The 22126-nt window shown below is 38.5% G+C and overlaps 3 protein-coding genes across 3 annotated transcripts; 2 read left to right on the forward strand and 1 right to left on the reverse strand.

Moving 5' to 3' along the window:
* Nucleotides 1-3059: 3059 nt before the first annotated feature.
* On the forward strand, nucleotides 3060-4767 carry crygmxl2 (crystallin, gamma MX, like 2). Its single transcript, XM_056771035.1, has 3 exons — nucleotides 3060-3068; nucleotides 3783-4025; nucleotides 4489-4767. Exons 1-3 carry the CDS (start codon nucleotides 3060-3062, stop codon nucleotides 4765-4767), a joined length of 531 nt encoding a protein of 176 aa, XP_056627013.1.
* Nucleotides 4768-5279: 512 nt separating this feature from the next.
* Nucleotides 5280-6917, forward strand: crygmx (crystallin, gamma MX). The gene is made up of 3 exons (XM_056772011.1): nucleotides 5280-5318; nucleotides 5769-6026; nucleotides 6642-6917. The coding sequence occupies exons 1-3, from the start codon at nucleotides 5280-5282 to the stop codon at nucleotides 6915-6917; spliced, it is 573 nt and encodes a 190-aa protein (XP_056627989.1).
* A 1991-nt stretch (nucleotides 6918-8908) lies between these two features.
* aldh18a1 (aldehyde dehydrogenase 18 family, member A1) lies at nucleotides 8909-20941 on the reverse strand. Its single transcript, XM_056772079.1, has 18 exons — nucleotides 20821-20941; nucleotides 20207-20321; nucleotides 18646-18794; nucleotides 18119-18268; nucleotides 17297-17401; nucleotides 17059-17217; nucleotides 16654-16744; nucleotides 16338-16462; nucleotides 16101-16245; nucleotides 15207-15280; nucleotides 13886-13985; nucleotides 13557-13777; nucleotides 13319-13456; nucleotides 13011-13206; nucleotides 11943-12064; nucleotides 11628-11814; nucleotides 10111-10206; nucleotides 8909-10030 (listed from the first exon to the last, which is right to left on the reverse strand). The coding sequence occupies exons 2-18, from the start codon at nucleotides 20295-20297 to the stop codon at nucleotides 9834-9836; spliced, it is 2346 nt and encodes a 781-aa protein (XP_056628057.1). The 5' UTR covers nucleotides 20298-20321; nucleotides 20821-20941; the 3' UTR covers nucleotides 8909-9833.
* Nucleotides 20942-22126: the final 1185 nt, after the last annotated feature.

The raw sequence follows: 22126 nt of genomic DNA on the forward strand, positions 1-22126 counted from the left end.
TATCATGCAAGTTATTTGGGGGTCTCTGGGCCTGTAAACACTGAAAGCCTCTTCTCTACAAAAAATGTTTTAGAAAACGCCCGAGAGAGAATAGTGAGAATAGTGAAGGTTAAAGAAAAACCCCACACAAACAAACTTTAAAGAAATAATAACTGCATGTTTTATTTGAATGGCTTCAGAACCATCCCCAATCCGACCATGCTTCAGTGTATATTCCACCACTATTTTCTCTTTTAATTGTCCTCCAAAGAAAAAGATGGAGCACATCAGACGCATGCCTGGCAAGCGCTCAGAGCTGGCAGCAAGCGCAGGCACCGTCTGGCGATGCCGATAGCGCAGCTCGTGCGCTGGCAGGGACAGACACGGGCCGCCTACAGCTTCATGAAACAACAGGAGGATGATCTCCCAGCTAAAGGGGTCCTCGTCTTCGCCTTCGCTTTGGCTCGCCAGGCTACATCATCCTGACTTCGACAGCAGATTAAGGCTTGTTCGTACAAACCCAAGGCTAATTGGAGAGATCCGGTGCTCGGCGGCAGCTGTCATTCAGCGGGCCGAAGCTTTTGTCCTTGATCTATAGTGAACAGTATTTAAAATAGAATGTAAGCATAGGGTGGTTTTCTAAATGTTCTGAGACTGCCTATTGTAATCCATTTCATATCGCTTCTGTCCTTCTGAATCCTTTTATCTCCTTATTTCAGTATTTGTATTTTTTGCTATAAATCATTATATTAGTCACCCTTTATGTTTGTCACTGGGTTTTGCAAATATCTATAAAAAGTATTAAAAACTTTGGCAACGCAGTATTTAATGATTTAAAAAGTACAGTGATTTTTCCATTTCCTAAAAAAACAGCTTATTTGGACATCCTAGGTGTAGGAAGGACAGCGACGATCATGTAAAATCCATGGAAATTGCTTCCAAATCATACAGACGTAAATAAGACATACTGATATATTTTGCATCCTTATCACCTCAAAATTAAACAGGTCTTATGTAAAACAGTCTATGCTGTTGCTCTCCGCACGTGTCCAAAGCAACTCGTCCATTTCTCCCTCTCTCTCAACCATAGAGGAAGCAAAAGATCTTAAGTGTTGGCTTTTTGTTCTCCAGGGGGAACCAAGAGAGAAAGCTTGGGCTTATTTGAAGTATTCCGCCCCGTGTGGGGAGGAAATGTCTTGTAGTGCTTTCAAGATTACTATTTGCAAGCCTGTGATGTGCGAGAACCATTCCTGTAGCGCGGAGTACATGTACAGTAATCGCCAACTAAGCCAGGATATAAAAAAGTAAAAGGCGGAGGGTAAAGTAAGATTTCTCACCATACGGTAACAATAATGCAGAAACAATTATTTACAGTATATATAAATATAAATGCATACTGTAAGACTTCTGCCTAATCGCTTGTGACCATCAGCTCAAGCCATTAACAGATAGGCTACACTGCAAAAACGACTTTCTTAATTAGACTTTTTTCTTGTTTTCCAGTAAAAATGTCTTATCAAGAAAATGCATCTTGATTTAAGAATGTTAAGTAAATTGACTTAAAATAAGTCTTATTTTTAGTAAAAAAAAATGAAATTTCAGTGAATTTGTGCTTAAAACAAGCAAAAATATCTGCCAATCAGGTAAGAAAAATAATCTTGAATTAAGGACTCAATTCAAGATTCTTTTTCTTACCCCATTGGCATATATTTTTGCTTGTTTTAAGCACAAATTCACTGAAATTTCATGTTTTTTTACTTAAAATAAGACTTATTTTCTTAGGTCATTTTGCTCATCAAGAAAATGCAATTTGATTCAAAAATTTGTAGACATTTTTACTGGAAAACAAGAAAAAAAGACTAAGTAAAAAAGTCATTTTTTGCAGTTTACATTAAACAAAGCCGTATCTTCAACTTTTGCCACTCGGAGAGCTGAGTTGTGTTTTAATACAATATCAGGGCGGTCATCAAAGAACAGTGTTGCTATTGTTATACAAACGCTGTCTTTCTCCAGAGTAAAAAAAGAGCGCAGAGCACAAAACAATACACAAAAAAGAATGCTGCTCCTCATCTCGATGAAAGAGAGATGCAGAGAGCTCAGCTCAGCTTTGAAAGGAATACAAACACAGGGGCAGCCCTCTTTGGCCTATGGGCTGTCAGCTGAGGGTTTGCTTACAGTGTACTGTCCTAGAGTTGAAACAACCATCACGCAGAAACGCAAACACACATGAGCCATCTCAACGCAGTTTTATAAAGGCCTTGCATCCGTGCCGGTCTTCAGGTTATGGAAGTGAAAAGGCAGGAACATATTGTGGAAGGTAATGTCAACACCTTCCAGAACATGGAATATTGTCAGATTCACTAAGGCGTGCCTAAAAAATGCACATGGCAGGGAAAAGAGAGACCAGATGTAGTAGATTGTATACTGTGATGAAATCACACCCAAATGTCCTGATTCCGGCGATTAAAAAACAAACAATTCAAACGGTTTGGAGCACCTTAATCTAAACAGCATGTGATAGTTGTGTCTCCAAGTCAAAGCATGATTGAAGATGACATCAAAAAACAAAGCTAGAGAACAATTTTTGACATATAGGGATTTTTAAAAGTCCTGTGATGAAGTTATGAAGGTATGATTAAATTAAGCTGAAGCTATGAAGTTAGGATTTATACATATGTTTAAAACCAAACATGTGCAAACGGAAAACTCACGATTCTTTGAGATTGAATCAAACAACACTTATGCATTTTTGTTCAAATTGTTTACGTGCCGTTTTACATATACAGTACACAAAAATGCCTGTTATAATGCCGCCTGATCCTTTTGTTGACGGTGGGCTTGTAAGGCTCATGAGATGAGGTGAGTTTGTAAGGGTAAACTCTAGAATTCTGCAACAATGAGAGAGTAGCATTAGTTGTCTTTAGAGAAGTGAATAATAGGTGACGTTTTCATAGGTAAACTCCAGTCTCTGTGACGTGACTCTGCCAGCAGTGCCTATACATTTGCAAATGAGTATAAAAGGTCGACCGGGACCTCTATGGAAGTACGGCAGAACGGCCAGGACTTCCTGAACTGCAACCATGGGGAAGGTAAGAACGACTCGCTGTCACACCGGAGCTAAGCGAGCCGTATAAAATTGCTGTTTGTAAAACATAGAGGTTGTTTGCCATTTCAAATATACATACGTGTATGCTGGACATAAGATACGTGTGTCTGGAGTGAACTAAATTTAAAGTGTCCGGGTGAATAATGTGCATCCACATGCCCATCAGCTGGCATAATAAACAGGCTGTGAATAAAGATTTACAAATTTTTTGGTTCATTGAATTCAGAACTGTGCTAATATTAGACTAAACAAGACTACGGAAGCTAAGGAAACCTTCCTTGGAACCATCGCTTTGTCCAAGATTCAGCTTTTAATATTTCTTACTTTTCCTTAGCTAACCAAGAAAAACGTACAGTGTAAAAAAACTATAGAAAAATGTAAATTTCGAAACTGCACTTTAAATGTAATTTGACGGTTTTTACCATATTTCAAAAATCTGTTAAAAATCTGTAAATATATATATATATATATATTTTTTTTTAACTGTTAGAATTTCATTATATGCCATTTTTTTCTTACAAAATGTTCACAGATTTTTTAAATGAGATAAAAAGTCAATTTACAGAAAAATAGACTGCAAATTTACATTTCGGGTGTAAAATAACATTAAAAACATGTATATTTTATGTTATGTAAATTTTATTTTATGCATTATCATGGACAGCTGATTGTGTCTAATTCTTTCTTATTCTTACAGATCATCTTTTACGAAGGCTACAACTTCCAGGGACGCTCTTATGAGTGCTCCGAAGACTGCTTTGACACCTTCAGGCACTTTAACTGCTGCAACTCCATCCGGGTCATGGGAGGTCACTGGGTGGGCTATGAGAAGCCCAACTACATGGGTTATCAGTACGTCCTGGGCCGTGGGGAGTATCCTCACTTCCACAACTGGATGGGCTTCAACAATTGTATCAGATCTTGTCAGATGTTCCCCCCTGTAAGTCAATCAAACTGATGGGTTCTATTCCACACAGTCTTAAAAAAAGCAAACGTCAATCAATGAGGCCTTTGAAGTAATTTATATATGCAGGAAAAAAACAGGTTCACAGGTCCACCTGGAGATTTGGTTATTTGAAATGGAGCAAGACACGCTCCGATGCTCATCATCATTCCATTCATCTCTGTTTTTTGGCAATGGAGGAATCATTACACTGTCGCTAGAGCTGGTTCGAAAAAATGACTAAACATCTACTTGAAATCTTTGAAAGTTGCACATTTACAGCAAGAAGTCATGTTCAAAGGATTTAGTGTCAGCAGAAACATCAAGAAGGCAGAGCTTCGGTTTTGCCTTCCTAATGTTCTGACAACTGGTTGCTCTGGTGCCCTTTAAGTCCTCTGAATTATGCCACGACTATTTCTCAAAATCTCTTATACTGTTGCTTTTTCTCCCCAAAAAACAGTACAGAGGAGGTTACCGCATGAGAATCTACAACAGACCTGAAATGTACGGACATATGATGGAGTTCCCCGACGACTGCCCCAACGTCTACGACCGCTTTGGCAACCACGGCATCTACTCTTGTAACATTATGGAGGGTTATTGGATCTTTTATGAGCACCCCAACTACAGAGGCCGTCAGTATTTCCTGCGACCCGGCGAGTACAGAGCCTGCGGTGACTGGGGTTGCATGAATCCCATGATCGGTTCATTCAGAAGGATGAGAAGCAGTTTCATGTAAACAGAGTCTCTTTTTTAATACCCAATAAAGACTTTAAAACTGTTTAAAGCAGTATTAATTTCTTTATTTCATTTAAAAATTGTATGTTTATAACATTCTGCCAGTTGTTTCCTCTGATCCACAGCCCAATACAAAGTCAAATGCAAATCTGAGTAAAGAATTCATTTTTGTCTCATTCCAAAACATAAAAACTTGATATAAATTCACGCACATCTCAGCAACTTAAAATATATTCATTTTATAAATTAATTTGCCAAATGCAAGTGCACAGCATATACACGTAAAGCCCTGACACTAACAAAGCACAGTTTGCAACTTTTTTGTCCCGTACTAAAAAGTGCAGTGATGCTGTCTGGTGCCTTTGGTGAGAGAGCTGACAAAGGAGAACACATGCTGCCAGATCTACAGTTATGTGAACTCTATAGAGCACCTTGTGCTGACAAGACAGTTTGGTAAATCACACACAAAGCCCTGATCCATGCCGGGTCTATAAAGAGGTCCTGGCCACAGAAATGGTTGTGTCCACTCAGAAAACAGACACAATGGCCAAGGTAAGATAACATATGTGGTGGAGACTGAGTAAGGATAAAAGGCCATATTACCTAACTACAATTATCTTTTAAATAATTAACACTAGAGAGAGAATATTGAAGAGAGTTTGTAGTAGCAAAGCCATAAGGGAAATATTTTTAAGGATTTGAATAATTGATCAAAAATTGTTTTCAGATATACTGAGTTCATTTTGTACTGTGTGTTGGGATAAAATCTGGGTTTTGTGTTAGTTGCATTGCTACAATACCAACATTCATTCTTAAAACAGTAACATTCAACAGAACAAATTAACCTTTCTAAATACCCTTGAACAGCTGTGGATATTAATAGTCAGATATTTTCTGAGACTTGTTTAAAGAAACCCAAAACTTGTGCTTAAATGCACTTAGCGTTTATACATTCTGCCAAATGCATAAATGTTAAAACTACCGACTGTAATCCAATAATTAAAACCATCCGCACAGATTACCTATTTTGAAGACAAGAACTTCCAGGGCCGTCAGTATGAGTGCACTGGAGACTGTGCAGACATGCAGTCCTACTTTTCTCGCTGCAACTCCATCCGTGTAGAGAGCGGCTGCTGGGTGGCCTACGAGAAGCCCAACTACGCGGGATACCAGTACATGCTGTCCAAAGGCGAATATCCTGATTTCCACCGCTGGGCTGGATTCAACGACTGCATCCGTTCCTGCCGCATGGTTCCTCCAGTGAGTCTCCAAATCTGTCCATTCAAAGAGTGCGCATTACGATAAGGTATCATAGGGTTATGGACAGTATTGTATCATGAACAATTTAAAGAGAGTTCATCCAAAAATAAATTCTGTCAACGTTTATTCACCCTCGTGTCGTTTAAAACCTGTAAATAGCTTTATACTACGTTTATGTATTGACTTATGATTTGTAGTACACAAAAGAAGATATTTTGAGAAATGTCATTGTGGTTCTCTGTAAATATTATGGAAGTCAATGGAGGCCAATGTTGTATGGTTCCCAATGTTCTTTAAAATATCTTCTTTTGTTTTAAAGAAAGAAAGTTATACAGGTCTGTGCTGAGCAAATGATAAAATAATTAAAAAAATGTGGTGAACTATCCAAAATCATAGCAAAATAGTGAAGTTTTAACTGAAATAATGAACGGGTATCTATTGGCCAAACAAACTCGCGCAGCCATCGTTCCTGTAAAGGGCTGTTCAGATAAAAAATATTAATATTTTATAAAATATTAAAATTTTTAAAAATGTATAAATATTATTTGCACTGCAACAGCTGAAGTTTTAGCAATATGTAAAGATTTTCTGTATTTCTGATTGTGTCGTACCCAGTACAATGGAAACTATAGGATGAAGGTCTTCGAGCGCTCTGATTTCGGTGGTCAGACGATGGAGTTTAATGAAGACTGCCCAGATCTACGTAAGAGATTCCACAATGGAAACATCTCCTCAGCCAATGTGATGGAAGGCTACTGGATGCTCCACGAGCACCCCAATTACACTGGCCGGCAGTTCTTCCTGCGCCCCGGAGAATACAGGAGGCACGTCGAGTGGGGCAGTCCAAGCCCTGGCATCGGCTCCCTGCGACGTGTCACTGACCTCAAATGAAGATCCCAAATATGGCAATCCCTTTCCTAATGTGTCTATAGCACCCTGTCTATTTCCACGATTATGTATGACCTACATTCACCTCAGGGTGATAGGGTCTGTGAATCTGTTAAATGTGTTTGTGATATTTAGCTTTGCATTAGAGGGATATTTGTCACCTTCAACATTGTTGAGTAAGGCGTGTGTTTGAACAGCTCCCTTCCCAACAACAACTGAAATAAATTTGATTGAAATCAAATGTCTTTTGTGCACTCTGAATGCAAACCAACACTAGGTAGTTTAACTATGCAGTTTCTTATTTTGTGTAATAGGTCCAGTTACATTATATCTGCCAAGTTTTGCTTGATGTCATCTTGCGCCAAGAGACAAAAGAACATTATTAAAGAAACAGACTTGTTTTTTGAACCGAGTTATTAAAGAACAAAAAAAAAAGGGGAATCCATGGACGGGAGAGCAGAAGTCTTTAAATGATCACATGGTGTGAACCGGGCGCTTTGGGCCCATAAAAAAGGCCCGTATTAGCACCACATCCAAGCGTAGTGCAGACTCAAAGAAGGAAAAGTCAAAGTGGCCTGGTCTTAGCCCCGAGCAGGCAGCACTCTCAGAACACAAAACCAAGTCCATATCTCAGTTCATGTATATTTCATAAGGCGTGGATACAGAGGCCTTTTAGAGATAAATATCAATTATTGAAATTGTTAATTAGAAGCCTGTAATAGGCAAAGATACAAATGAATAAATAACATTGACCATTAATTATTGATTTGAAAAAAGAATCTCTAGGGAACGCGTTTGACTCTCGAAAGATCAAGGAAAAACAAGAAATATGAATTTTGGCCCCCGAGTAATGTTCAATTAAAGCTGTACTGACTCGCTGTGAAAGTCCAATGGCCATGAGACCGTCTTGAAACCGGTTCTTTTTTCATTTTCATATTCCAGTGCCCAAAGCCTTCAAAGTGAGCCTTTACAAGATATCTCATCCATATACCCAATTGACTCAAATATCAAATCAAACATTTTATAACAGATGTAATTTCTCCTGAACATAATACAAAAACCTTGACAAACTACAAAGATATAGCTCGGATAGAAATCTTCTCATAATTGACTTACTCTCATGCAAGATGTATCTGACACCTTTCTTGGGCTGAACGTACACATTATGTCCAGATAAAACAAGTCTAAGCTCCAAAAAAAAGCACATACTGTACATTCATTAATAAGTAATCCATATGAAACAATAGGCGTGTGAGAGAAAATGTAAATTATTTCAAAATAATAAGTTCAAAACTAAAACATATTATGAAGGCACAGCAAAAACTTGATTTCATCAGGAGACTCGCAAGAACCAAATTAAATTTGACGTTTTCAACTTAGGATAGTTGTGTGTATTTGAAGAAATTCATATACTACAGATGGCTAGAGAGCAAAGTAGATGACCCCAAAATGAAAATTCATAATATAAAGTCGAAGCATTACTAAATTAAACATGGGAAGGTTCAATGCAACAAAGTTTGTTACATGTTGTTATATTATAACTAGTTATTTTTTCCTAAACTACATAATTTCAAGCAATTATGACTTTCATCTGTTAGGAACAAAATGTACAATTTGTAAGCATATTGGTTTTTACAATTAAAATAAATGGGCTTCTGGCTGGCTCCTTTTGAAGCTTGAAAGTTCATTTTCCCATTATCCTTCTATAGTGATATGCAACCATTATATCTTTAGGATTTCTTTTCATTTGTGTCTCACATAAAAACACGGCATGAAGGTTTGGAACAACATTAGAGAGAGAACATTTCTTACTCTGTTAACTCCAATAATCATGATTTTAGTTGCAATTTAGCTTTAGTATATCTTTCTCCATTTTGGTCAGTAAATTTTTTTACTGAAAGTACTTCTTTCATCCCGAACACACATCGGAGCACAAGAACACATCAATAAGTCTCTATTTCTCTTTATCTCTAGATCTTTTGTTTTTGTAATGAAGTCTCATTGAGTGTAAACAGCGCATTTCTGGAGATTAAAAAAGATTCACGAGTCAAAAGGCAGTGACAAGCTTCAGTCTTCAGTCGCCTCCTCTTCATTCTTAATAACAACATAATTAATCCTCTGTAGTATTGTTTTCCATGTCCCACTTAGTACTTGTCGAGACTTACTCCCTACTGAAAAACCTCTTGATGTTTCTTACACTGTCATGCACAAAAAAATCATAATCAAGTTCATAATGTCTTGTTGCCTTCCTTATTTTTCCTGCATTCGGATAGGCTGACCTAATCTTTCTCCTAACATCATTAACATTTCAAGTGATGTCCTTATGCTTCTTAATGTACAAAAATCTTTTTTTAAAAATACAAAAAAAAGTTTATTCAACAAAGAAAATTTGTGAACATCACAGAGTATTTGCACCACAATTGTATCTATTTTGTAGAGCATTAAAGCACATTTACATAAAGCCAACAAGGCCCAGAGCAGCGATTCAGGACGAAGGCCGTCCACCCCAGGATCAATTTTACACAGATGACAGGTACATTTCTACAGTACACATGATCAATGCGCAAAAGAAGCCAAGAACATTATAAATGCAAAATTTGAAAATGAAAACAAATGCGATGTATGGAAAAATGCAACTGTCCATTAAACTGTCTGATTCCAACACACGTTGAATGAATCTCTAAATAAATGTCTCATCATCACTGTCATTTGGCATGGCCCTTCATAGTTGCCCTTGAGAAAGACTGTGTGATGCAAACACTGAAAACTCTGATAAGTATGCGTTCACTGAATTGTTTTCTGTCTGGCTCATTCCAAACACACTTCCTGAAGTGGGAGAGATGTTGTTTTTAAGAAAATTTGATGGAAACGACAAGGAGTTGTAAGGTATTTGCCTGTTTATGCTTTTACTAAACGTTTCTAGCTGGTGGTTCTGCGGCCGGGAAGTAGCTGTGCGACCGGGATGTTCTCGTGAAGGAACTTCATGCTGCCCTGCTCGGAGAAGTCCGCAGCCGTGTGGCCGTCTCCCCGTAAGACCCACTTGGTAGTGAGGAGCCCCTCTAATCCCACAGGTCCACGGGCGTGAATACGGGCCGTGCTGATGCCAACCTCCGCACCTGCAAAGCACCACAGGCTTAATATGGTATTGGAAGAAGGCATTTAAACATTAAAGAAAGTAACATAAAAGGCACTTTACCAAGACCAAAGCGATATCCATCCGCAAATCGTGTGCTTGCGTTCCAGAACACACAGGCGCTGTCCAACTGTTGCAAAAACAGCTCTGCTGTGTCCTCTACAGAGATAAGACAAAGATGATTTCCCGGATTACTTAATCTATATTAAAATCATATTATACTGTACATAATATAGCTCCACAAGTTTAGGATGAATGACTTTGACAAAAGTAAAAAAAATCTAAGTGCATTATTAGGCAATATTACTTCCATTATAAGTGAGAAATAAGTTTCTTAAATTATTTCAAATCAGCATTTTTTTCTTTCTTTGCAGTTTGAAAAATACAATGAGTTTATGGTGTGTTAGGCGTTTTATGAACAAAGTGTGTCACCCACACAGATAGGTTAAATGTATTAAGTTTTCTTTCTTTAAAAAAGTATCTGAATTTATAAAAGGAGATACATTTGAATGATAATTTACTCACCCCCATGTCATCCAAGATGTTTATGTAATTGTTTCTTTAGTCAAAAAGAAATGAAGTGAAAACATTCCAGGATTTTTCTCCATAAAGTTGACTTCAATGGACTCCAAACGGTAAAAATTACAGTTTTACATTTTCACCGTAATTATGCATAGCAGAACAGAACAAGGCGAGCTTTTGTGTTTATAAAGCATATACATTTTATTTCTTCTTTGAAAATGAACGATTATTCCCTAGATAAGACCCTTATTCATCGTCTGGAATCTTTTAAAGCCCTCTGAAGCTGCACTGAAACTGTAATTTTGACCTTCAACCGTTTGAAGTCCATTGAAGTCCACTATGTTCAGAAAAATCCTGGAATGTTTTCATCAAAAATCTTAATTTCCTATCGACTAAAACAAATACATAAACATCTTGGATGACATGGGGGTGAGTAAATTATCATAAAAAATGATTATGAAAATGAACTGTTCCTTTAACTGCCAAGGAAATCAAGATATAAATGTTATTATATTATTTAATAACATTGTATAAAATATTAATTATTTGAAATTCCTTGCATCCCTATTAATGTTAAAAAATTCTGTCATCATTTACTCACCCTTGTTGCAAACCTGTATAAATTTCATTCTTTCAATGAACACAAAGAAAGATATTTTAAAGATATTTTAAAGATAGTAATTTTCTGCTCCACGAAATCATTGACTACCATAGTAGGAAGAATTAAATGGAAGACAACAGCTCTTTTTCCTACTACGGTAGTGGATGATGTCCCAGAACTGAAAATTCTTCCAAATATCTTACACTGTGTTAATTGAAACACAGAAATGTATACAGGTTTGAAACAACCTGAGGGTGAGTAAATGCTGATACAGTGTTTAGATGCAAAAACAATCTTGCCACCAGATGGCAGTGTAGCATTTAAAATGCTTTAAGTTTATAACAGAGCTCCTAAAATAACCACTTCAACATCTTGTGTAAACTGATTAGATGTATAATTAACATCAGCATGTGGAATGCATTATCACGCTTCAGGGCAGCCGTGCATTGAAACTTGCCGTTCTCTGTGACTATAACATCAGTGTGTGAGCTGCCATATTTATGGATGTGATCCACAGCCTCCTGCATACTGTCCACCACTTCAATACAGCACTCCAGATCCCCATACTCTGTGCGCAGAGACTTAACTTCTGACGGGCTAAAGGTCAGGTAGGACGCAAACTTAGGACCAGCGTGGATCTTCACCTACATGATTGAAGACATCAGTAGTATCAATTTGAACAACAGGTGGAAAGTGATGCCTGAGCACAGATATATGTAAAAGTTGCGTCAAAGTATTAAGAGTACACTGTATATATAAATATAGCTCTCACTTGTTCTGTTCTCAACATTTCGATGATCTGATCAAACAACGGAGTTCTGAGAATGTCCCGATGCACCAGAAGGGTTTCCATTGCATTACAGGCTGCAGGGTAGTCGCATTTGGAATCTCGAACTGGAAAAATTGATAATAATAAACTCACAACATCTGACAGCTATATATGAATTAGGGCTGTGTATTGGCAAGTGCCTCCCGATACGATACATATCACGATAGATGGGTCACAATACAATATATTGCTATGTACTTCGATACGATACACATTTGCGAAATATTGCAATACTTTAAATAGAAAATGTAAAAAGTAGAGCTAGAAATACAACATCCTGTGCACCACCTGGGGATAAGTCTAAAAACATCCCTTACCTAAGCAGAGTGGCCATTATGTGCTATGTATGGACCTTAAAAACAGAGGTTTAGGTTCCCAAACTGTGGATTGCGCCCCTCAAGTGGGTAGCACAGGGGAATAAGGTGGGTCTCGTAAGTCACATGGCTGTTGTGGTGCATTACAGTTAAAACAATGAACATCGGTAGTTTAAACCCCCGGGTCATCTGTGCTGAAAATGCGCCGGTGTCATATCTGTTAAAGCACAACAAATGTCATTGTGACTTAAATAAACTTGTAGTCTAATGCACTGCAGTAGCCAAGTGACTTACAGCCTTATGGTTACAAACAACATTTATTTGATATAACTCATTACTCCATGACTTATTTTTGAGACCAAAGCACACTCACACATTAGCTCTGGAAGCTGGAAAGCGTTGTTATATTTTTCGGCATGCTCACTTCCACTTACTTTTGGCCATATGTATATGACACGATTTAAAAAAAATTATCGATAGTAGAGGTTTCACTATCGATACACTATCGAAAAAAACATTGCTGTTGGATGACTCTGCTGTTGCTGTTGATTTTGTTGAAATTCAACAGATACTGGACTAAAATGGCACAAAACCACAATAGTCTCTTCTTTTCCGTGGATGCATATTCTTTCAAATATTTAAAATAGCCCAACTTTAAACCTCACTATTATATGTGAACGTTAGGATGCACTCTTACTGATTTTGAGGGCTTTCTCAATACTGGCCTCATGGTCCACATAAACATGGCAGATCCCCTCACTGTGACCAAGAACAGGGATGCCCTTAGCTGCACGCTGAATATCTCTGACCAGCTGAGAAGAGCCACGGGGAATGATCAGATCGATCATCTTCTCCAGACGACACAGATCTTCCACTTCTTCACGCGTACTCACCTGCAACACACAAGGAAATATCCGTGTCATGATCTATAAATACAGAGGGTAAGCGAAGACAGAAAATGACATGTGACTTCCACTTCAGCACACACAAGCGTTTAAAAGTTACCAGCTGAATGGCATCTTTGACTCCATGAATGGACAGGGCCTCTTGGGCGAGCTCGTGCAGGATGTGATTTGTGTTGGCAGCCTCTTTGCCACCTTTAAGCAAAAGAGCATTGCCACTGGCGATGGCTAGAGTGGAAACCTGTGTAAGCAAAACAATTTGAGCAATTCTTGTCCCCAAAGCAACTTCAATCCATGCACGGACTTAATGTCTCGATTAATATTTGTTTTAAATGGTCAACCTGAGGCAGGCAGTCTGGTCTGGACTCAAAGATGACCAGGAGTACTCCTATGGGCACGGTGATCTGCTCCAGTTCCAGATTGTTTGCCACGCGGGTCCTGCGCAGAACCCTGCCCACACTATCCTGAGAGGATACGGCGATCTGACGCAGACCGATGGACAGACTGTTAAGCTTGGATGAGGACAAACTTAGTCGCTTTATCATGGCTGGAGACATGCGTCCTGTTATTTCACCAGATGAGAGACAAAACAATTGTGATGGCTGTATTATGCTATATGTATTATGAATTTATGTATTAAAAAAATAGTATTCACTGCAAAACAAGTTACCAGAGTTGATCGCTATCTCCATGTCCTTTTTGTTGGCGGCTAAAATGTCCTCTTTCCTCTCAGTCAGGAGGTCGGCAAACATGCAGATGATCTCACTCCTCTGTGGGCAAATATAATTATTTTGGAGTCAGTGCCTGGTTGTGGAAGAACACAGTCGCTGCATAACCTTCCTTCGGACTCCGACATTAGTAACATGGTTGAAGTTTATTTATGAAGGTTCCAGCTCACGTGGATAAAACATTGCCGTGGATTCCTTTGTGAACAACGCATTGTCGACGATGGATTTGCGGAGAGACTAAAATTAAATATTGCCATCAATATTGGATCCGATAGGAATGGCGCAGCAATCTTATGCGAGTACAACAATTTTGTACTATGCGTCACTATTGCTTTGTTAGAGAGCTCGATATGCCATGAGCACTATTAGCACGAGATTGTCTGTGATCTTGATCCCTTGCGAATCGGCAATGTCTGTGATTTGGAGGGCTCATATATAATTTTTCAAGGTTTTATCCAGTGTATGCAAAAAAATGGAGGCTGCTTTGAATGTTGACAGGTACAGATATCATGAAACACAACTATAGGACATACAAACTATATGCAAAGCCTTGCCATCACATCCAGGAAATAAGTCCGTAAATTTGAGTAAAATCACAGGCTTCATTTATCTCTTGCGAATGCGCCACATAAAATACAGATGTGGGGAGGTGAATTATAAATCACACAAGTTCCCCATATAATACTAATCCTGTGCGAATAGGGCAAAAGCGTAACCTAACATTACATCTCAAACCAAATTCACAGAAGGCTCCAACTAAGTTACGTTTACTTCCAAGCCTTCATGGCGGAACTCCTATTCAAACCGATCATTTGTCGAGACGGCCTCAAAACTGGGGTCGAAAAAGCCTATTACTTATTGATTTTGATGTTTTTGAATGTAAAAACCACACGAACGTCATAAGTAGACCTCATACAACAGTATAAAACATTAATAAAGCCCAGGTCATCACACCTTTAATAAAAGAGTAGATGGCATGTTGTGGATGCTGTCCATAGACAATAAAAAGTACTTCAAAAGATTTCAGCAGTTTGGTAACAGCTTCCATTTTGCTAACTTCAACCACACACCCTTATTTTTAAAACCAAAAAGGAGTAATTTCTAAATGGTTAAATAAAATGAAGTGATTATCTTCTATTTACAAAACCTTGTAGGTCTGTCACAATAACAAATGTTGCACCAGAATTAATATATTAAAATCACATGAAAACTTCTAGCAGAAAAATAAACGAATGCTTCCAGCTTTAGAAGTTCATATCTAACCTGTTCCGGCTCCAGGGAAGAAAGAACCCTGCCAGCCGCTCGGGCCATTTCTGTCTGCTGCTCTACTGTGGGGCCTGGGGATGAAATGACGTGGAATTTACATTTACATTAAGTCATTTAGCAGACACCTTTTTTGATACGACTTACAAATGAGGTAAACAATAGAAGCAATTGGAACAACATAAGGACAACAAACTGGTCTCATATAGCCTACCAGAGTATATATATATTTTTTTCTTTTAAGGATGGAAAGAATTAAAGTCAGAACTAATCAGTCAGGTGTTGACAGAAGAGAGGAGTGACGTGTGCTCTCTTCGGTTTATTGAAGACTACTCTTGCCGATGCATTCTGCATCATCTGTTGAGGTTTGGTTGTACAAGCATGCTCGGACAGGAAATATCTAATTTTCCTAATGTGGCAAAGGATGAATCTACAGGACCGGGTGGTCCTGGCAACATGATCCGTGATGTTTAGCTGATCATCGATTACCACACCCAGGTTTCTGGGCATTCTGGAAGGTTTGACGGTTGATGAGCATAGTTGGATGGAGAGGTTGTGATGAGTCTTTGGGTCGGCCGGGTTTACAAGCAGTTCTGTTTTGCAAGGTTCAGCTGCAGGTGATCCTTCATCCAGAGAGAAATGTCATGCAGGCATGCTAAAATGTGTGAAGAATCAGTTGGATCGTCAGGCTGAAATGCCAAATGGAGTTGTGTATCATCCGCATAGCAGTGATCAGAAAAGCCATGTTTCTGAATTTCTGGACCTAGGGATGTCATTTATATGGCAAGGAGCAACGGACCCAGCACTGAGGCATCCCTGTTTGAGGTCATTAAGGTCACAAGGACAAATAAAACTGCTATAAAGCAAACGATCACTGAAATGGGAGACACTCACCAGCTGGCTTGACCTCTGAGAAGAAAGTTCCAACTTTCTTGCCCTCGACAATGTCAGTGATCACATGACCTGTGACCTTGGGGTTCGTACCGCTAGCAATGACGACGGACGTCCCGCCCTGAAGAGCCCAGAGAGCTGCTTTCACCTACGAGTTATTGATGAATATCTTTGTTAAGAAAAAAAAGTCAAACAATCACGTAATCTACTCAATTCTGCACATATTCTCTGCAATCGCACTTTAGCTTCCATTCCTCCAATCCCGACTCTTGACTTTGTGCCATAGGTAATGGAATGCTGGTCCCCGGGGTAAAATGTATCTAAGAGCTTGGCGTCGTCGGACCCTGGTGGGCTATCATAAAGTCCTGCAGAGGGTGACAAAATTTATTTATTGAATAGCTTCTTTTTAGGTGACATTGATGTATTTAGCAGACACTTTTATCTCAAGCATCCACTGCTTCAAAGATATCAGTTTGTTTTGAAATCCATGACTCCCAGCTACAGGAACAACATAAACTTAAGACCAGAAGTAAAAACTGTCAATGAGGAATCTCACCCTCCACATCAGAGAGAGCAATGAGAAGATCTGCTCTCATCTCCACCGCAAGCCGTGCCGCGAGGCTGTCGTTGTCCTTGATACTGATAACCTAGAATATAGAAATATAACATACAGAGATATAGATTTTATTCTACACTAAAAAAAATTGGAAACCCCAACCAGTGTGTGATAACGAAAGCAAAGAACGTAAGCGACCGAACTAAAGCGCACGTTCATTCCCCATATTCAACAGGAACGGAAAAACCCCTCAGGTTGAAACAGTGCAGAAGACAAAAATTAAGCCTCTGCATTGTTCCCAGCATGTATCTCTGAAAGCACTTTACAGCATGCGGTTCCAGTAAGGATAGAGGTCAGGTGACAATACTGCGGTTTCCTGTTATTTTTACCCACATTTGTACTCACATTTACCCCCTGAAGGTCACTGTTGGGTTCTGGGGGAGGCACCACAGCATCGTTGGTGTTGATGATGGGCACGATATTCATCCGTAGGAGCTCATGGAGAGTGCTGTTTAGGTTCCGTCTCTTCTGGTCGTCATGGAAGTCCAAGTTTGTCACCAGGATCTGAAACACCAACACGACCCATAAGATAAAGTAAGTATGCTTTCAAGGTTCATTTTGAATATGAGTGTGCATTGTGTACCTGTGCTGTGCAAGTGCTGTACTGAGTGAACATAGCTTCATACAGAGCCATAAGACCGCTCTGACCGGCAGCAGCGCAGGCTCTCGCCTCCAGAACTGGAAGTGCCTGACAAAAACAAACTTGTGAGTGTTGACATAATATGATGCAATACATTCTGCAATGGTAATCTTAAAAGTCCAGTGTGTAATTTTTGCAGGAACTATTTATGGAAATGTCTTCACCTTACATATGTACCATTATGTAAGGTACATATAGTGTACCTTACATAATGAAGCGTTATGTTTTTATTACCTTAGAATGAGCTATTTCTATCTACATACACCACAGGTCCCCTTACATGGAATTTACTGTGTTTTTTCTGGAGTAGCTCTAAACAGACAAAGAAGCGAAACAAGACGACATCTTTGTTTGGTGTCAGCAACCGTAATGCTTCAAAAGGGAGGGGGAAGCAATGTAGTGAGCCGTTGGTTGCAATCCATAACCTCACCGCTAGATGTCACTTAATTTCATACACTGGACTTTTAAGGGGTTCCTGCACTCTGCATGTTAGGATTTAGCAAGGAATATATCAATGCACTTGTCTTCAACCTTTTTCAGGGTGAATACATTTTGTGCATAGAGAGATAATTACAATTTTGATGAATGTCTTTTTAGTTTTTGAACAGAATAGATTTGACAAGGATCAAAAATCTAGATCTTTCTTTTTCCATATTTCTTTAATCAAGTTGAAAAATACTTAATTTGTAATGCCTTCCAAAAATAGACCTCAGCATTGATACAAAGCAATAAATGAATTAATGCATTCAATAAAAGCACTCTCACCATGTCTTTTAGTTGATTCTGGCCTGAATGCAAAGCTTGTCTGACACTTTGCGAGAGGAGAATTTCATGCCTCAGTCTCTGTTTTCCGAACGCTACAGCGCCACTGGTCACGATCATCATCTCTCTACCTTGAGACTGAAGCATCGCCACCTTAAAAAATAACCAAAATCCATCAATAAGGGGTAATAATGTTGCAACAACTACACATCATAAACAGACCTGTTATAGAACATCAACATTTAATGGGTCATACAAATATTGTAATATCCTTATGGCCACAATCTCCAAGACAATTAAAAATATATTTTTAGTGCCATCAAGACTTTTTAATTTAAATGACCTGCAGGATTGTCTTAGAATTTAGTATTTTACTGTCGCAGACTATTTTAAGAGGAGACTTCATTTAAAATATCTCAATTATGCTTTTGTATCCGCCCAACCCCTTATGAACTGCACATTTATGGTATTCACATGAAAGAATTCAAACTGTGCAATGCTAGGCCTCACCTCATGACCTTCATCTTTACCTGTTCTACGATTGAAGCAAGCCTCCCCAAAGCAAGGCCGCACTCATCACGGGTCACGACAGCACTCCCAAGCTTGACGACAATTCTCTTAGCCAGTCGCAGATCACCCCGGTGGGCAAACGACTTACCGTGAGCCCTTGCCAGGGGCACTGTAAAAAAGAAAGGTACATTACTCCACTGATGCATAGAATGGAGTATTAGAGATGGTGAGGAATAGAGATCTGCAGGGAGAAAGCAATTAATGAGGAGCCAAGCCATGCCGGGAATGATGGATAGAGTGAATGATGAGTTTGTTAAAGTGCAGTTAGGAGTTGAGTCACTAATGGGTTGTGCAGAACAGGTTAAACACACAAACTGGCAAAAAAAAATGTACAGTGTGCATCATCACCACATTTTAGATTAGTACACTAGCCTTTTAAGGCCATAGCAACACGAGAAAAAAGCGAGCTCAAAACATCACAATAATAATTTCAGAAATTGTTTATTTTTGGGGTGGAGTGTACAGATGACTGCACAGTGTTGCGAAAGTTCCACAGAGACAAGATTCTTGGTTCATGCTTAAATTCTGTCAATGTATATTCATCCTTCATTATTTAAACCTATACAACACTTTTTGTTTTGAGGGACACAGACAAGATATTTTGAGAAATGTCAGAGCGCCCATACAATGAAAGTTAACGGAGGCCAGTGTTGTTTGGTTACCATCGTTCTTTAAAATATATTTTGTGTTTTGCAGAAGAAAGTTTTCTGGAAGTCTTCCGTGATGAATAAATGATGAAAGAATTTTCATTTTTTGGGTGAGCTATCCCTTTAAAGCAATCGAGCCAGAAATCTGGTACAAGCCACTCACAAAGTACAGCACACACCAAATCCCCACCAGATAAATGACACAGTTAAGGATGCCACATCAGCAAAAGCCAGACAACACACCCAGACACTGACAGCACAAAGCAAGGAGCAAATCATTCAGACATGGAATGAAAGAGATGAACATGCAGTAAATCAGGAGCATTGTTGGGTAAGTTACTCATTAGATTACTGTCCAAATTACTCTGTCCAAAAAGTATTTAGTTACTCATTACTAATTACTTTCTATATCCTACATCAACCTTGTGATTCAAGGATAGACATGAAACTGCTTATTGAATTCATTCAAATAATATTATTAACTGACCAAAGTATTACAAATGTGAGAATTATACATTAAAGCACAGATTTTAAAGTAAGACTTTGAATTTTGATGTCAATTACACTATTGCACACGCATATATTTCACAAAGTATTTAGTTTAATTACATCAAAAGTAACCGTAATTAAATTACAGAAAACATATGAGTAATCCCTTACTTTACTTTTTCAAGGGAAAAGTAATTCAATTACAGTAACTAATCACTTAGTAACTAGTTACACCCAACACTGATCAGGAGTGACTTTAATCTTTTGAATGGGAAAATAATATAACTCATTTTATTCCTTCTCAATTACGGCCTGAATTTTAGAAATCAGTCATCTGCTAACTTGGATTCATGTGGCAACCTATGCACAAAACATAAACACTTACTCTTTCCTTGTGAAGCAGCTCTTCTGGTGATGTGCAGAGCATTTGGTCTTGTCAAAAGCTGAGCGCATTTCAACAGTCTGTGAAGATACATGGTGACCTAGTCTGTTTTACTGAACTGTAAATCAGGAAAACACAATTGGTTTAATTAATGCAACTCAATTCAGATGCTGGTTTCAATCATAAGCAAGTTAAGCATGAAAGTCATCATTTACACTAGTTATCATTGTTCGACAAATGCCCAATAACTTACCAAAGCCACGCGTATTTATTTAAACGTGAATTTAAACAAAAACTTTATCTAAACCCAACTCACATATTCATTTCAATATACACGTACCAGAGAATAGCTACAAGAGATCAAGACTGTGAAGTTTTATCAGTTTGAATGAGATAATAGACAACAATAGACAAACAAGTGAATCAAAAACATTCCAAATCATAGACAACAGGCTAAATAAAGAACAAGCCTTCTTAACTTTCTTGATTTGATGCAACTTTACAACACGTTGGCTGATGCAACGATGAATGATTAAATGGGCCAGCGTGGCGTTTCTCGTTTAAATTCAAAGTATAATGCCGATAAGTGTATATAATGTGCGTCTCATTTTACATACCTTAATCTGTTTAAATAAATATCCCTAATCCACCTCAAATTCACTGTCAATGTTTCGCTCTGTTGTGCCACATCAACTCTTCGCGGCAGCTCTCATCGATTCAGCCATGTTGACGTTCATCCACGTAACTACGTAACGAGCGTACGCTTGCTTGCCATTCGCAAAGGAAGTACGGATTTCACGCCTGAAGCAATACGTGGTGTACATACGCATCTCAACCACTAGAGGGGGGACGTATAAACATCGGGAAACAGTCATCTTATTGTGATGTCACCTACATTCTTGGCCCAGACATATGACAATGGACTTGTAATGGTGATATGTTGCATAGTTGCCTTGTCTTACTGCTTTAGTGAAGTAGTGACCAAGTTCTGGCGTCAGTCATCTCATTTCCCTGCTGAAATCAAACCACTTTTCAAGCAAGGATAACACATGTGGGGTTTTCGTTGTTTTTTCTTCATGGGGGTAACAGTACATGGTGTGGGTAAATCACATATATATTGCATCTGAAATGTAATATGAGCTCTATTAGCTCTATAACTTCCAAGGAAATTCTAAGGGTACATTCCACAAACTCTCACATGATGGCTTTGAACTTACAGCAAAGTCAAGACAAGTCGGAAAGTGCTTTTGGCACTGATAGTGAGGAACGCCTCACAATTTATGTTTTTCTGCGTAGAGAGAACACACTATCCCTAGGCTTGATTTCGAATAATTTTGTATTGTTTTCAATGTTTTTATAATGATGTTTTTAAAGTGCAAGCATGCTGCATGTATGGATTTGGGGTGAATGAGATCATGGGGGTGTGATTTAGCACTTAACAGCTTATGAATGTTTTATTAAATAGGTTTCAAAGCTATTTCAGAAGGCGCCAATAGAGACTTCTGAATGCAGCATATCTTTTTCACACAGCTGATTCATCCCATCATAAACTCCTATGTCTGCAAATCAAATTGCAATGATCTGTGCCGAATGCATTCTTTATTTAGACTAGATGTGTTGAGAAAATGAATTTGCAGAAATGTGAAGTAACAAAAAACGAAACTACGATAATGTAGCTACTATGAAAATGAAAAATAGTTTTGTTTCCTATTTTTCAGGGGCACAGCAGAAGGATTTAAAAGTTACATTGCGAAAGGCCTGTATGATTTCTTGAACACTTGAACATGCCAACCCCAAAACCCACATCATATCCAAACCCACATTAATTACCATCCATCATACTGGAATCATAAAACAAATTTTCACCCCTTGACAGAATTCTCAACCAGCATGGACCACAAACATTTCAATAATGTTGCTCTG

Source organism: Triplophysa dalaica, chromosome 17, assembly GCF_015846415.1.
Source record: "Triplophysa dalaica isolate WHDGS20190420 chromosome 17, ASM1584641v1, whole genome shotgun sequence".
NCBI classification, from domain to species: Eukaryota; Metazoa; Chordata; class Actinopteri; order Cypriniformes; family Nemacheilidae; genus Triplophysa; species Triplophysa dalaica.